Source organism: Tachysurus fulvidraco, chromosome 11, assembly GCF_022655615.1.
Source record: "Tachysurus fulvidraco isolate hzauxx_2018 chromosome 11, HZAU_PFXX_2.0, whole genome shotgun sequence".
Taxonomy (NCBI): domain Eukaryota; kingdom Metazoa; phylum Chordata; class Actinopteri; order Siluriformes; family Bagridae; genus Tachysurus; species Tachysurus fulvidraco.
The window spans coordinates 18,880,949-18,894,835 of NC_062528.1; the positions used below are offsets into that span (position 1 = coordinate 18,880,949).

At 44.5% G+C, this 13,887-nt stretch overlaps 2 protein-coding genes across 4 annotated transcripts in view; one reads left to right on the forward strand and one right to left on the reverse strand.

Moving 5' to 3' along the window:
• Nucleotides 1–13,887, reverse strand: part of frem2b (FRAS1 related extracellular matrix 2b) — a 153,295-nt gene that overhangs the window by 38,615 nt on the left and 100,793 nt on the right. The window lies entirely within an intron of this gene.
• LOC113649406 (olfactory receptor 11H6-like) lies at nt 8,286–9,227 on the forward strand. The gene has a single exon (XM_027157202.2). The coding sequence runs from the start codon at nt 8,286–8,288 to the stop codon at nt 9,225–9,227; it is 942 nt and encodes a 313-aa protein (XP_027013003.2).

Below are 13,887 nucleotides of genomic sequence, written 5' to 3' on the forward strand. Positions count from 1 at the left end.
AACATTAATCACTTGTCATCTCAGTGTTTCTATTTCCTCTTTACTGGTGAGACCAGGAGACCCTGAGCAAGAGACCCTGAACTATTTGCTGAAGATGAAGGAATAAATTAATGAAGGAATACATTTCTTGTCAAGCAGTGTAGGTATATAGCACCAGTGTAACAGTTGTTCTATGGTATTAAAGAAGGAGCTCAGTTCTCAGAAGAAGTTCTCTGTTTCCAAGGGACCTTTCTTTGGTCCTGGAGGAGCTGCTCTAAGCTCTTTTCGAGTAGAGAAAGCCTCTGAGTTTCTGACCCTGGAAATGGCTTTGCTATTAGCTTCAGCCTCCCTAATAATGGTAGGAGTTCTTCAGACCCTGTCAGTCTTTTCCTCCTGCCTAGAGTCTACTCCGGGCATGGTCAAGGCTGGCCTCTATGTCATTGGATACATTCTTGAAAGCTCTATTACAGCCGTTCATCCAATCTTCCTGAAGGCCTACTGCCTTCAGCCCCACAAGTTGGTTTGTGCAGGTTGGTGGTAGCTATCTCCCGAACCTAAAAGCCTCCTGGCTTGTTTGTACACGTTTATGACCTTCGGGACAGAATTTCCCGGTGTGTGCTGGCATTTGTTCTCCCATAATATCAGCCTTGACACCACTTTGAGTTCCTTCGAAAGGGAACTACAACAGTATGTAACCCAGCTTCCTGAGAAGAGAATGAGATGTGTTGCTTGCCACTCTGGGCATCTACTTGTTCATCTTTTAGAGAAATTGAATGCTTTGAGACAGTGTGAATTGTTATAAGTGTACATATAAATTGAATCGAATTGAATAAAAATAATGTGATATAGATTACCTTATATGGTCTTGCTGGCATTCTCTGCTTCTTCACGTGCCCTCCCTAGGCAATAGCCAGTTGAAAATAAGTAACATAATTATTTATTTTTATAATATCCCAGAGACACACTTTACCACCTTTTGGATAGGAATGTGCTTTGGAAAATCAAAACATTTACATGTATGTATTTTTCAATTCTACAGTAATTCTGCTTCTAGCATGACAGATAGCTAACAGGTTCTTTTAATAAACACCCATTGAGTGTCTCGCAGTTTAGAATGTTTACTGAAAAGTCACTGTAAAACTAATACTAAAATAAAGTGGATATTTAAATTTGCCTCCTTTATTTATAAACAAACTACTTACAAACCCACATAAATAATATAATTAGAATTCAAAATCTACATTATTACTATGTTGACCTCATACCTCACATCTACCTCATACGTTACACACCATAACTTTAGGATGGTAAATGTTTACTGCTAATTTGGCGAGGTAGATGGGGGAGCAAGGAACATGGTGAGGCAGCAAGGCACATGGCGATAGAGGTGGGGGGAGCAAGGCACACGGTGAGGCAGGTGGGGGAAGCAAGGCACACGGCAGCGCAGCCGAGCTTTAGGGCCGAGCGATGTGCACAGCCGAGCTTAAGGGCCGAGCAACGTCCACAGCCGAGCTGAAGGGCCGATCGATGTCCACAGCTGAGCTGAAGGGCCAAGCGATGTCCACAGCTGAGCTGAAGTGCTGAGCACATCCCCCAACGCTCTGTGGCCACACCCATGTCTTGACGACCAGAGAAGGAGGGAAAAATGCCCCACCTGAACAGCTATGGGGTGATGCCGCAGGGCACCAAAAAAAATCCTCTGCCACAAGCCTGCAACACCCCCCCCCCCACCCCCCGTGGATGAAGTGAGGCGACGTCCTCTTCACTGAACCGTAAACAGAGCGACGTCCCCCAGCGGAATAGGTGTGGGGCGACACCGCAGGATACCAAAAAAAGTGGGCAAACTAGGACGGTGACACCCTCCACAGCACAAAAGTGAGGCAACAACCTGCTCTGTGAACCGGAAACGGAGCGAAGTCCCACACCGAATAAAATGCTGAGCGATGTCACTGAAAAAAAGGTCCAGGATGACTGGAAAACTGGAAGACTAATGGAACAATCCAGGAGGGGGAGAAAAAAGAAACAAAATATGCTCCCAAGAAGCCGGCCAAGGCTGGAAACTATCCTGCTGGGTCCGAGTTTGCGTGGAATCGTTCTGTCACAACCAGGAGGAGGGAGACAGACCCATGTGCAGGATAGCTTCAAATACATAGGGTTTAACAACTACTGTAATAAACACAACACAGGCACAAGACGAAAACTAAACAGTAACCATGGAACAATAACAACTGCACATGGCCAAATGTCTGGGCTGAGTCCTGACAGTTTGACTGATTGATTGATTGATTGATTGATTGATTGATTGATTAATGGCATACATAAGCAATATTGCATGGCAGATAGTGTCTAAAGTTACTAGTTAGTTACCTTGAGACTTAATACCTCCTGATCTTCTCTAAAACCTTGCTGATGACAAGGAGTAACTAAAAGAGGGGTTCTCCATCTCTTCCGTCTTTTTTATATTAGTGTGTTAAATCTATCTATCGTCATACAACAGCTGTGGTTAGCTTCATGCCACATTTCTTATTGCACTGCTCCTCATTACTAGGTACTGTACATTAGTTTTTATTGGTCTATTTCTTATGCTGCAGTAAATAAAATCATAAAATGAAACTGTGTGAATTTACTGTACATGGCTAACTGCACAGAATAGCATAGTTTCTTTTAATAGCAAGGGATGTGATAACAGCATTACCATGTGTCCCCCTTTGGGCAAACAAGATTCAGAGCTAACTACATCTGCAGACTATGTAAACATTTAGGGACTATATAGTATTATAACTGAGAATATATTTGCCTAGTGTTAAATTAACACTAAAGACAGAGCTAAAAATTAACATCTGTGTTAATTAAAATATTATAAAATATATAAAATATTATGCAATCTATAATTGTATAGTCATTATTTTGTGATTTGACTGAAGGTCTGTGCTTTGTTGGCTACTCTGTGTAAAATTTATCATTTAGTAACTTTAATTCTTCTGAATTCTTCTGGGAAATACTGTGTACTAGAATAACATTCTATAATTTCCATTCACCACAGTAGTTCATATTTTAGAATCCTGTATGGTTGACATACAGGATGTGTTCTGATTAATTAAGCTTGAACAAAATATTACTGTCAGGGAGCTCTCTGACTCTTCTCCTGCTCGCCTGCTTACTGATTGCTCTCACCTGACTCTCATTTCACTCTCATCAGCCACCATATATAATCCCCTCTCTCACTCCCACTCCCCGTCAGTTATTATCCATGGTTTGGCTGTTCATTCCTCGACATGCCTGTGTTCATGTTCAGCTTCGTGCTTCTCCCAAGCGCTCCCCTGGTTAGTACACCCTACCGGAATACACAGACTGCCGTCTTAACTCTGGACCTTTGTGGGCCGCGCTTTTCCGCGCACCACCGGATTGCTCTACTTCCGTGTTTTCGCAAATAAACTCTGTTTGCTTTCACTCTGGCTTCCTCCTCTGTGTCTCGCATAACAGAATAACTGACCTGAAAATTTTGAAGGTAGGGACCTTTCTGCTCTTACCTGACAATGGAGAGTCGACCCAGCACCTCCTCAGACCCGGTCCGGGATCTCATCACCGCGCTTCGAGCCGCCTTTCCCTCCACCGCGGTTCGTCCTTACCCCCCGGCTATCACCGGCAGCCCGGAGATGCTTCAGCATGCCGCGGCTTTCTACTCCAGGTAAACCTCTACATAGAGATGCAACCGCAGCACTTTCCGTCCGAGCGGTCCAAGGCTCAATCATTGTGGGACTCGGCCAGCCCGATGATAAATGTGTATGCCCATTTCACCGCGCACTTTATCAAGGTTTTCAGCGCCGCTTCCGGGGTCCTATCCACAGCTGACCAGCTGCTTAGCTTGCGTCAGGGAACTGATGACATCACTGCGTACAGCTTGCGGTTCCGCACCATGGCGGCATCTAGTGGCTGGAACGAGTCGGCGCTACTGGGGGTATATCGGCAGGGTTTGTCCCCAGAAATAAAACTAGCCATGGCGGTATTTGAGGACACTACTGGATTGGAGGACTTCATTAAGAAGTCCATTGGCCTTTCTCAGTGGCTGGCGGCGTGCCACCCCATGTCACCAACCCCAGGGGTTCCACCAGACCCTACTACCGCCTCAGACAACGAACCCATGCAGCTGGGCTCTCAGAGACTGTCCAGGAGAGAGAAGAACAGCCGCCTGGCGTCTGGTAAATACCTGTATTGTGGGAACCCAGGTCACTCCATCACCAGATGTCCCATGCGCCCAGCTGGAGCAGTGGTGAGTACAGTAGATTTTCCGAGAAACATATCTACTCTATCTACACTCGCCGTGACACTTATAACTCCCGCTCTCTCTCTTTCCGTGGATGCTCTGGTGGACTCCGGCTCGGCAGGGAACTTCATCTCGCAAGCCTGCATCACCAGCCTACGGCTCCCCCGTGAGAGGGGTTCCAGGACTTAGCCGTCCAGAACATCCAGGGACACCCACTGGGTCGGGGCTGGGTCAAGTACTGTGCGCCGGTAGTGACTCTACAGGTGGGACTGGGCCACCGGGAGGAAATCCGGTTCATGGTGCTCGACGATTCCACCGTCAGCGTGATCCTGGGCAGGCCCTGGCTAAGCCAACACGCCCCTGAATGCTCCTGGGACCCCTGCGACATTCTGCATTGGAGTACCCACTGCCTGGAGCACTGCATCTCCCAGCTTCCCGTAAGGATCCCCCAGGCTATGGTAGGCACCACCAGGGTAGAAGAAGCCACGACTTCAAAGCAGGCAGAGATCCCCCAGGAGTACCAAGCCTTCAAGAACGTGTTCTGTTCTCAGGCGGCCACTCGTCTCCCCCCTCACCGGCCTGGGGACTGCTGCATCGACCTGCTTCCCGGGGCTAAGCTGCCCAAGAGCCGGATCTACCCCCTTTCCACTCCAGAACATCGAGCGATGGAGGAGTACGTCCAGCAGGCTCTTAAGCAGGGGTTCATTACAAAGTCATCCTCCCCGGCTGCTTCGAGCTTTTTCTTTGTGGGGAAGAAGGACGGGGGCCTGCGTCCCTGCATAGATTACCGACAGCTGAACGACCAGATCTCCCCTCTCCCTTACCCTCTCCCACTTGTTCCAGCAGCTCTTGAGGCCCTAAGGGAGGCACGCGTGTTCACCAAGCTCGATCTCTGGAGCTCGTATAACCTGGTGCACATCAGGAAAGGAGATGAGTGGAAAACAGCCTTCATCATGCCCTCCGGACACTACCAATATCAGGTCATGCCGTACGGCCTATCCATCGCTCCAGCAGTGTTCCAGGGGTTCATGAACGAAGTGCTCCGAGCCTACCTTCAAAGGCTCGTCATGGTGTACATCGATGACATCCTGATATACTCCAAGAACCTGGAGGAGCACCATGCCCACATATGTGAGGTCCTAGGGGCACTTCGTTACCAACAGCTCTACCTCAACCTCTCCAAGTGTGAGTTCCACCATGAGGAGGTGCAGTTTCTGGGCTACATCATGAGTGCACGGGGAATACAGATGAACAAGAGAAAGGTTAGAGCAGTAAAGAACTGGCCCGTCCCGGAGACGATTAAGGAGCTCCAACGCTTCCAGGGCTTTGTCAACTTTTATCGGTGGTTCATCCAGGGGTACAGCCAGATCACCGCTCCCCTCACTTCTCTCCTCAGGGGTAAGGCACGGACCCTGAGGTGGACCAAAGAGGCCCAGGGGGCATTCAAGGTGCTCCGCCAGCGCTTCTGCTCCGCCCCCGTGTTACGTCATCCAGACCCCCAGAAGCTTTTTGTGGTTGAGGTAGACGCCTCCTCGACAGGGGTGGGGGCTGCTCTCTCTCAGCGGTCAGGCACCCCACAACAGCTCCATCCATGCGCCTTCTTCTCACACAAGCTCTGGGCCCTTTTCTTCACTCGGTTCCAGTTCCACGTCACCTACCGAGCTGGGGCGTTTAACAGGAAGGCCGACACCCTGTCCCGGGTCTTCGGGCCTGAGGAACCCAGCGATCCAGACCCCATCCTTCCTCCTTCGATCGTCGTGGGGCCTATTGTCTGGGACGTGGACAGCGAAATCCGGGCTGCCTCCATCCAGGAGCCCGCCCCCGGAGGGTGCCCCGAGGGACGTGTCTTTGTCCCCACCACCCGCCGTCGGGCGTTAATCCAGTTGGTCCACGGTGGCCACCAGGCACGGGCCACCCAGGAGAGAGGAGGACGGTCCAGCTCCTTCAGGCACGTTACTGGTGGCTGAGGATGGCAGAGGAGGTGACCCGCTACGTCCAGGAGTGTGCCACCTGTGCCATGGCAAAGGTACCACGCCACCTGCCCATCGGCAAGTTGGTGCCGCTTCCCGTACCTCAGCGCCCCTGGTCACACCTAGGGATAGACTTCGTGACCGACCTGCCGCGGTCAGGAGGTAATACGTGCATCTTGGTAGCGGTGGACCGTTTTTCCCAGGCCTGCCGCTTGGTGCCTCTGAAGGGCCTGCCCACAGCCCTCGAAACTGCCGAGGCCCTGTTCCATCATGTGTTCAGGAACTTTGGTCTCCCGGAGGAGATAGTTTCAGACCGTGGGCCCCAGTTCACGTCTCGGGTTTGGCGAGCTTTCTTCCAGCTCCTAGGGGTGTCGGTCAATCTGACATCAGGGTACCACCCGCAGTCCTACAGCCAGGTGGAACTTAAAATTCAGGAGCTGAACCAATATTCAAGGACTTACTGCAGCCAGAATCAGGGGGATTGGGCTCGTTTCTTGCCCTGGGCAGAATATGCCCAGAACTCGCTCCGCCAGGACGCCACAGGCCTCACCCCTTTCCAATGTGTGCTGGGGTTCCAGCCGCCCCTGTTCACATGGTCGGACGAGCCTAGCGACGTACCATCGCTCCGCAACACCTGCCGGCACGCTGATGCTTGGCGTCTAGTCTCCTCGGTACCGCCCCGGGGATAGGGTGTGGCTCTCCACTGAGGACCTGAAGATGAAGCTGGCGAGCCGCAAGCTTAGCCCCAGGTTCATTGGGCCTTTCAGGATCTCCAGGCAGATCAGTGACGTTTCATACCGGCTGGAGCTGCTGTCAAGGTATCGCATACACCCCACTTTTCACGTGTCCTTGCTTAAACCTTGTGTCTCACCTGTCTCTCGTCCTCCAGGTGACCCCGTGGCGCCTGTCAAGCTGGAAGTCGTGGCTCAGCCTGGAGTCTACACAGTGCGGGAAGTCCTGAACTCCAGACGGCGCGGGTGTCGCCTCGAATACTTGGTAGACTGGGAGGGTTACGGCTCGGAGGATCGGTCATGGGTGGCCCGGCAGGATGTGCTGGACCCAAGTCTGCTGGCGGAGTTCCATGCTGCCCACCCGCACCGCCTGGCGCCCAGGGCTAGGGGCCTTCATCGATGCAGAGTCAAGGCATCCGGTGCTGCCCCTGAGGGAGGGGTGGTGTCAGGGAGCTCTCTGACTCTTCTCCTGCTTGCCTGCTTACTGATTGCTCTCACCTGACTCTCATTTCATGCTCATCAGCCACCATATATAATCCCCTCTTTCACTCCCACTCCCCGTCAGTTATTATCCATGGTTTGGCTGTTCATTCCTCGACACACCTGTGTTCATGTTCAGCTTCGTGCTTCTGCCAAGCGCTCCCCTGGTTAGTACACCGACTACCTTTTATCACCATTACTCTGGACTTTGTGGGCCGCGCTTCCACCGCGCACCACCGGAATACACAGACTGCCGTCTTAACTCTGGACCTTTTCCGGGCACCACCGGATTACTCTACTTCCATGTTTTCACAAATAAACTCTGTTTGCTTTCACTCTGGCTTCCTCCTCTGTGTCTCGCATAACAATTACGTGCTCAAATTTTATTGCGTTTCTACCTTATCAGTACAACTTATGTATGTGTTAAATATTAAATTGATGCATAGAAATGATGAATATTGTTATACAAAATGATGTTGTACTAAGTCTACTGTTGCATGGCTGCAATAATGTGGTCAGGTTAATATTTGTTTATGTCTCTTACTGTCTCTTTCAGTCCATTGGGAATAGTTCAGAAGAAACATCATCTTTTTGCTGAGACCAATGAGCTCAAAGTCACAATGCTATATAAACAATGTGACACATTTCCCCAGTCCAGTTTTTATACTTTCAGCATAAGTGTATTAAGGATTATAATCTCATAAACTCAACAGTACTGGATGAAACAAAAGTACTTTTCCAGTCCATAGAGCCACATTAAATATTTTGAAATAACAAAGACAGTTAATAACCTAATAACCTGAAAGACTACTGGACATTGATCATTCCTCATTTAAGATAATACACATTAAATTACTAAGCATGGCTGCAAATGTTTCCAGAAGAATTACTGAATTTATCATAACAGGATTTGACAAGTATGAAAAACCAATGATTATTGGAATTGTCATACTTACAGTATACTTGCTTGTAATGCTTGGGAACTTGGCAAACATATGCTTTATAGTCATGGACAAACGTCTACACCAGCCAATGTATCTCTTTATTTGCAATTTAGCAATTGTAGACATGCTCTACTGTACATGTTCATGTCCAACAATGATAGGGAACCTTATAGTTGGTTTAAAAACCATATCTTACATGCCATGCATTATTCAGATGTTTGTTTTTGGTTTAGGCTTTGTGATGGAGGTGTTTACTATTTCTGTTATGGCTTTTGACAGATTAATTGCCATTATCAAGCCACTGCGCTACCATTCAATTCTGACAAATGTGCGTTGTGTTATTTTGACCTTTTTGCTATGGATTCTGGGTTCTGCTACAATGTCTGTTGTGCCTGGAATTGTTCTTTCACTACCCTTTTGTTACACAACACTTGCATTCCTGTTTTGTGACTATGGATCTGTGGTCAAAGCTACTTGTGTGGATCCTAACCCATATTTTGATATGATGGCAATTGTAACTTTCTTTCTGCTCTTTGGAACATTTACTTTCATCTGTGGCTCTTATGTAATGATAGTTATTGTTGTTGTAAAAATGAACTCAAAGGGTAGTAAGAGAAAAGTGTTTAACACATGCTTTAGTCATTTGATAGTTGTGGTGTGCTGTTATGGCCCTACTTTTATTATAAATATTTTAACTAGAACAGGTATGGTTCTCACAATTGAGGAGCGAAATGGGTTCAGACTTGCCACAATTCTTGGCCCATCCTTAGTGAATCCTTTCATATATTCTTTTCGAACCAAAGAGATCAGAAACAAAATATTCAGAATCATGTCTAAAGTAGGACCATCTGATGAATAATCTGGGGATAGATATGTTGTTTACTTTATGTTACGTGGTTTAATTTACATAATGTATAAATAACTGCTCATCGGCCCACAAAGCATTCCGAATGAAAAAGCAAGGGTGGGAGTTTTTGTGTGTAGGGCTGTTAAAAAGATCATTCATTAGCCTTCATGAACGATTTATTTAGACAGTAATTTAAATGTTTTATTATGCTATTTTAACTCTGCTCGTATTCAAAATATTTGTAAGCTAAAAATGTAATGTCAAGCAATTATTAATATGTGAGTAGTAAAATGATCTGCAAGCATACTGGCTATGTACATTAAACAAATAAATATGAGAAATATCAATATAGGTTACATTCTCTATGGTGCTAATTCTTTGTAAGCAATCTCTTATGAACAAATGAGTACTGTATGTAAGGTAAGTAAGTGCACCTTGTTTTTGAGTTGTTGTAATGTAACATTTAGGACATTTTACAGTGTCCTAGCATGTGACCTTTTTAACTCACGATTACATGCTAGGTTCTCTGCTTTGACTTTGTCATGACAAGGAAAAAGTCCCTGAGATTATATGAGGAAGAAAGCTTGAGAAGAACCAACCTCAGAGAGAAACATATAGTCATTTGGGTGACACTGAGACATAAATAATGTCCTTCCTACATCAGTTTGTAGTTGAGAAGAATTAAGCAACCAATAACTCCTGAGGATCTAATGGGTCAGTGCAGATTTGAAGTTCAACACAGACTGCCACTAATTTCTTCCTGTCAAAGTCTTTAAATGATCGCCGATGAGGACCTGACCATAAAGCTGGCTGACACATTAGTGGTTTAAAGAAGGTGTGACAGTCTCTCGAAGGCCCCATTTACAGCTCATATCCCATGAGTCACTGTCTGTCCATGCAGATCTACCCGCAGCAAAATTCACAGACTCCAAGCAGGGGTAAGGTGTCAGGATTAGGATTTACACCATACATGCTAAATGATGAGCAACACCTTCTTTCTGTCTATTTTACTCATGACAGATAGTAGATATTAGGTTTGTGCATAGTTACACAAAAATCTGCATTAAGATATTTGATTTTTTCTAACCATCTAACAATTTTTTCATTCGATTTAAATTTTGTTTATTTTTCTTTACAATAACAAACAAACAAATGTATAAATAAAATATAAGGAGAGTTATTCTAATCATCTATTAATAATGCATTTTTTTCTGATTCCCTTTTTTTCTCTTTCCTGCCTATATTCATATCCCTATTACACAGTGTAGCATCTGTAGCACCCTAAATTTCAACATCTACTCCTCAATTAACTGATGAGCAACCCAGTTTTACACACACACCTGGCTCCAGAATGTCTGGAACCTACACAAAGACCAGATAACCCCATGCGGCCCTAAACGACTCATAGGGGCCCTAAACCAGAACACACACACACACACACACACACACACACACACACACACACACACACACACACTCACACAATGAGACATTCCTTTTACTAATAAAACCCGAAGATAAGGTACTCTAAGGTTCTCATTCTTATAACCCTTTTTGTAATCTGTTCTTCTTTTAAGGCTTGCCTGACATAAAATTATTTGCTCCTTAATTTCCTGACAAGGGTGTATTTTATTCATGTGTCAGAAAACAACATTGTATTTTAAAATAAGTTATACTTTGATTAATGATCTATGTATGTAATGTACCGCTGCCTTCATACCGTCAATTACCCTTCATGGTTAGTATCCAAATGACCACAAAATTATCGGTTACTCATTTTTCAAGCACTGGTGTATTTTATTTGAGCACAAAAGGTGCCATACCGTCTTAATACACCCTGTATCAAACTTTAAAGTCATCTAAAAAGCCCAAAGACACCTGAAACAAGGGGAGTTTTTCCTTCCAAAACCTTGACCGAAGTATTGGTCATCTCCCCAAAGATGGGTGGAGTTCGCGACGTTTAAATTGTCAAAAACACCACTAATCCATGGTCATAATTTTGGAACAGCTTAGAGACGACTCCATCTTCCTTCATAGAACTTCCGGCAAGCTCCACTCTCCAGAACCTCCAGGAAGAATGCCTGACCCCACTCTGACTGAGATTTCTCCGTTACATCCAGATTCTTGTGCCGCAAACCAATGCAAGTAGCCGTTCCTCTACCAATCAATTTAGATGCATAATTTTAAGTAGGAATCTTTCATTGAATCATAAAGTGAATTTAAGTTTCTGTGACGATTTCCCAGTTAGGGTGTGTTTTAATTTTGAGTCTAAGCTTGCCATCCCTTTCCTTCCTTTCTCTAATTTCTTCTTTCCAGTCTCTTCCCCCCTTTCCCCAATTTTAATTTCTTTTGTTTTATTTTATTTTAATCTTCATTTTCCCTATTTCTTTTGTTTGTTTGTATAGTTAGTTTTATGTTGTGTTTGTCTCATTCATTAAATGGCATAATTTTGAGCCACAGGTGATTTGTCTCTGAGTATCGCTCACAAATTAAGGTACCTGCAACATCAGGTCTGAACTACATGCTCTATTGAGTTAATTTAATTTAAATTACGGTATACAGTAAAAGGAAAGCGAATATTTCTTGGCCGGGAAGATACCGCCTTCATAGAATTGATAAAGGCACACGGCCTGTTCGCCGGACGAACAGACCAAATAAGCGTAACCTTAATTCCAGTACCGTTAATTTCAACTTAGGTTAAAATATTTAGAAGTCACTATAACACGTTATAATTACTTATAAATATTTACCTTGCTTCGCGAGCCAAAATCGCTACAACAGTCACCCTTTAGATATGCTAAAATAGCTTAGAGAGACATCAATCAAAAAGAGATGCACAACACCACAGAAAAGTTAATCAGCATCTAATGGCAATAAATAAATTCATTAAATTACATTTGCACACGGCATTGCATACTTGCTTAAGTCATTTATTTGTGATAATCTGCTGTTATGTACCTGCATTTATTTTGCTAGTTCTGACCAGGTTTGGGGTGGCCTTATCACTTGATGAAAGAAATGGTCTGAGGGTTGGGACAATTCTTGGTCCTTCTTTATTTAATCTTTTTATATATTGTTTTAGAACTAAAGAGATTCGAAATAATATATTAGGAATTGTGTCAAAAGTTGAACCAACTAAATAAAACATTTTAATTTTATGGACTTTTTTATGTATAATGTATGTACAATCACTTTTTATTAGCTTTGCAGTCCTTGAGATTGACCAAACAGGGCTGCAGGACATTTCCATTTCCTCAATTCATGCTCAAAAAAGTTCACCTAAGGTTTGTTTAAATACACCAAATTGAAAATATTTGCCAGTTCGCTTTTCTGCTTGGAATTTGTTTCTGCCAAATTGCTATGAATGTGTAACTATTACATAAACATTAAATCACTTGTCATCTCAGTGTTTCTATTTCTTCTTTACTGGTGAGACCAGGGGACACTGAGCAAGAGACCCTGAACTATTTGCTGAAGATGAAGGAATAAATTAATGAAGGAATATATTTCTTGTCAAGCAGTGTAGGTATATAGCACCAGTGTAACAGTTGTTCTATGGTATTAAAGAAGGAGCTCAGTTCTCAGAAGAAGTTCTCTGTTTCCAAGGGGCCTTTCTTTGGTCCTGGAGGAGCTGCTCTAAGCCCCCTTCGAGTAGAGAAAGCCTCTGAGTTTCTGACCCTGGAAATGGCTTTGCTATTAGCTTCGGCCTCCCTAATAATGGTAGGAGTTCTTCAGGCCTTGTCAGTCTTTTCCTCCTGCCTAGAGTCTACTCCTGGCTTGGTCAAGGCTGGCCTCTATCTCATTGTAGGATACATTCTTGAAAGCTCTATTACAGCCGTTCATCCAAACTTCCTGAAGGCCTACTGCCTTCAGCCCCACAAGTTGGTTTGTGCAGGTTGGTGGTAGCTATCTCCCGAACCTAAAAGCCTCCTGGCTTGTTCGTACACGTTTATGACCTTCGGGACAGAATTTCCCGGTGTGTGCTGGCATTTGTTCTCCCATAACATCAGCCATGACACCACTTTGAGTTCCTTCGAAAGGGAACTACAACAGTATGTAACCCAGCTTCCTGAGAAGGGAATGAGATGTGTTGCTTGTCACTCTGGGCATCTACTTGTTCATCTTTCAGAGAAATTGAATGCTTTGAGACAGTGTGAATTGTTATAAGTGTACATATAAATTGAATCGAATTGAATAAAAATAATGTGATATAGATTACCTTATATGGTCTTGCTGGCATTCTCTGCTTCTTCACGTGCCCTCCCTAGGCAATAGCCAGTTGAAAATAAGTAACATAATTATTTATTTTTATAATATCCCAGAGACACACTTTACCACCTTTTGGATAGGAATGTGCTTTGGAAAATCAAAACATTTACATGTATGTATTTTTCAATTCTACAGTAATTCTGCTTCTAGCATGACAGATAGCTAACAGGTTCTTTTAATAAACACCCATTGAGTGTCTCGCAGTTTAGAATGTTTACTGAAAAGTCACTGTAAAACTAATACTAAAATAAAGTGTATATTTTAATTTGCCTCCTTTATATATAAACAAACTACTTACAAACCCACATAAATAATATAATTAGAATTCAAAATCTACATTATTACTATGTTGACCTCATACCTCACATCTACCTCATACTTTACACACCATAACTCTAGGATG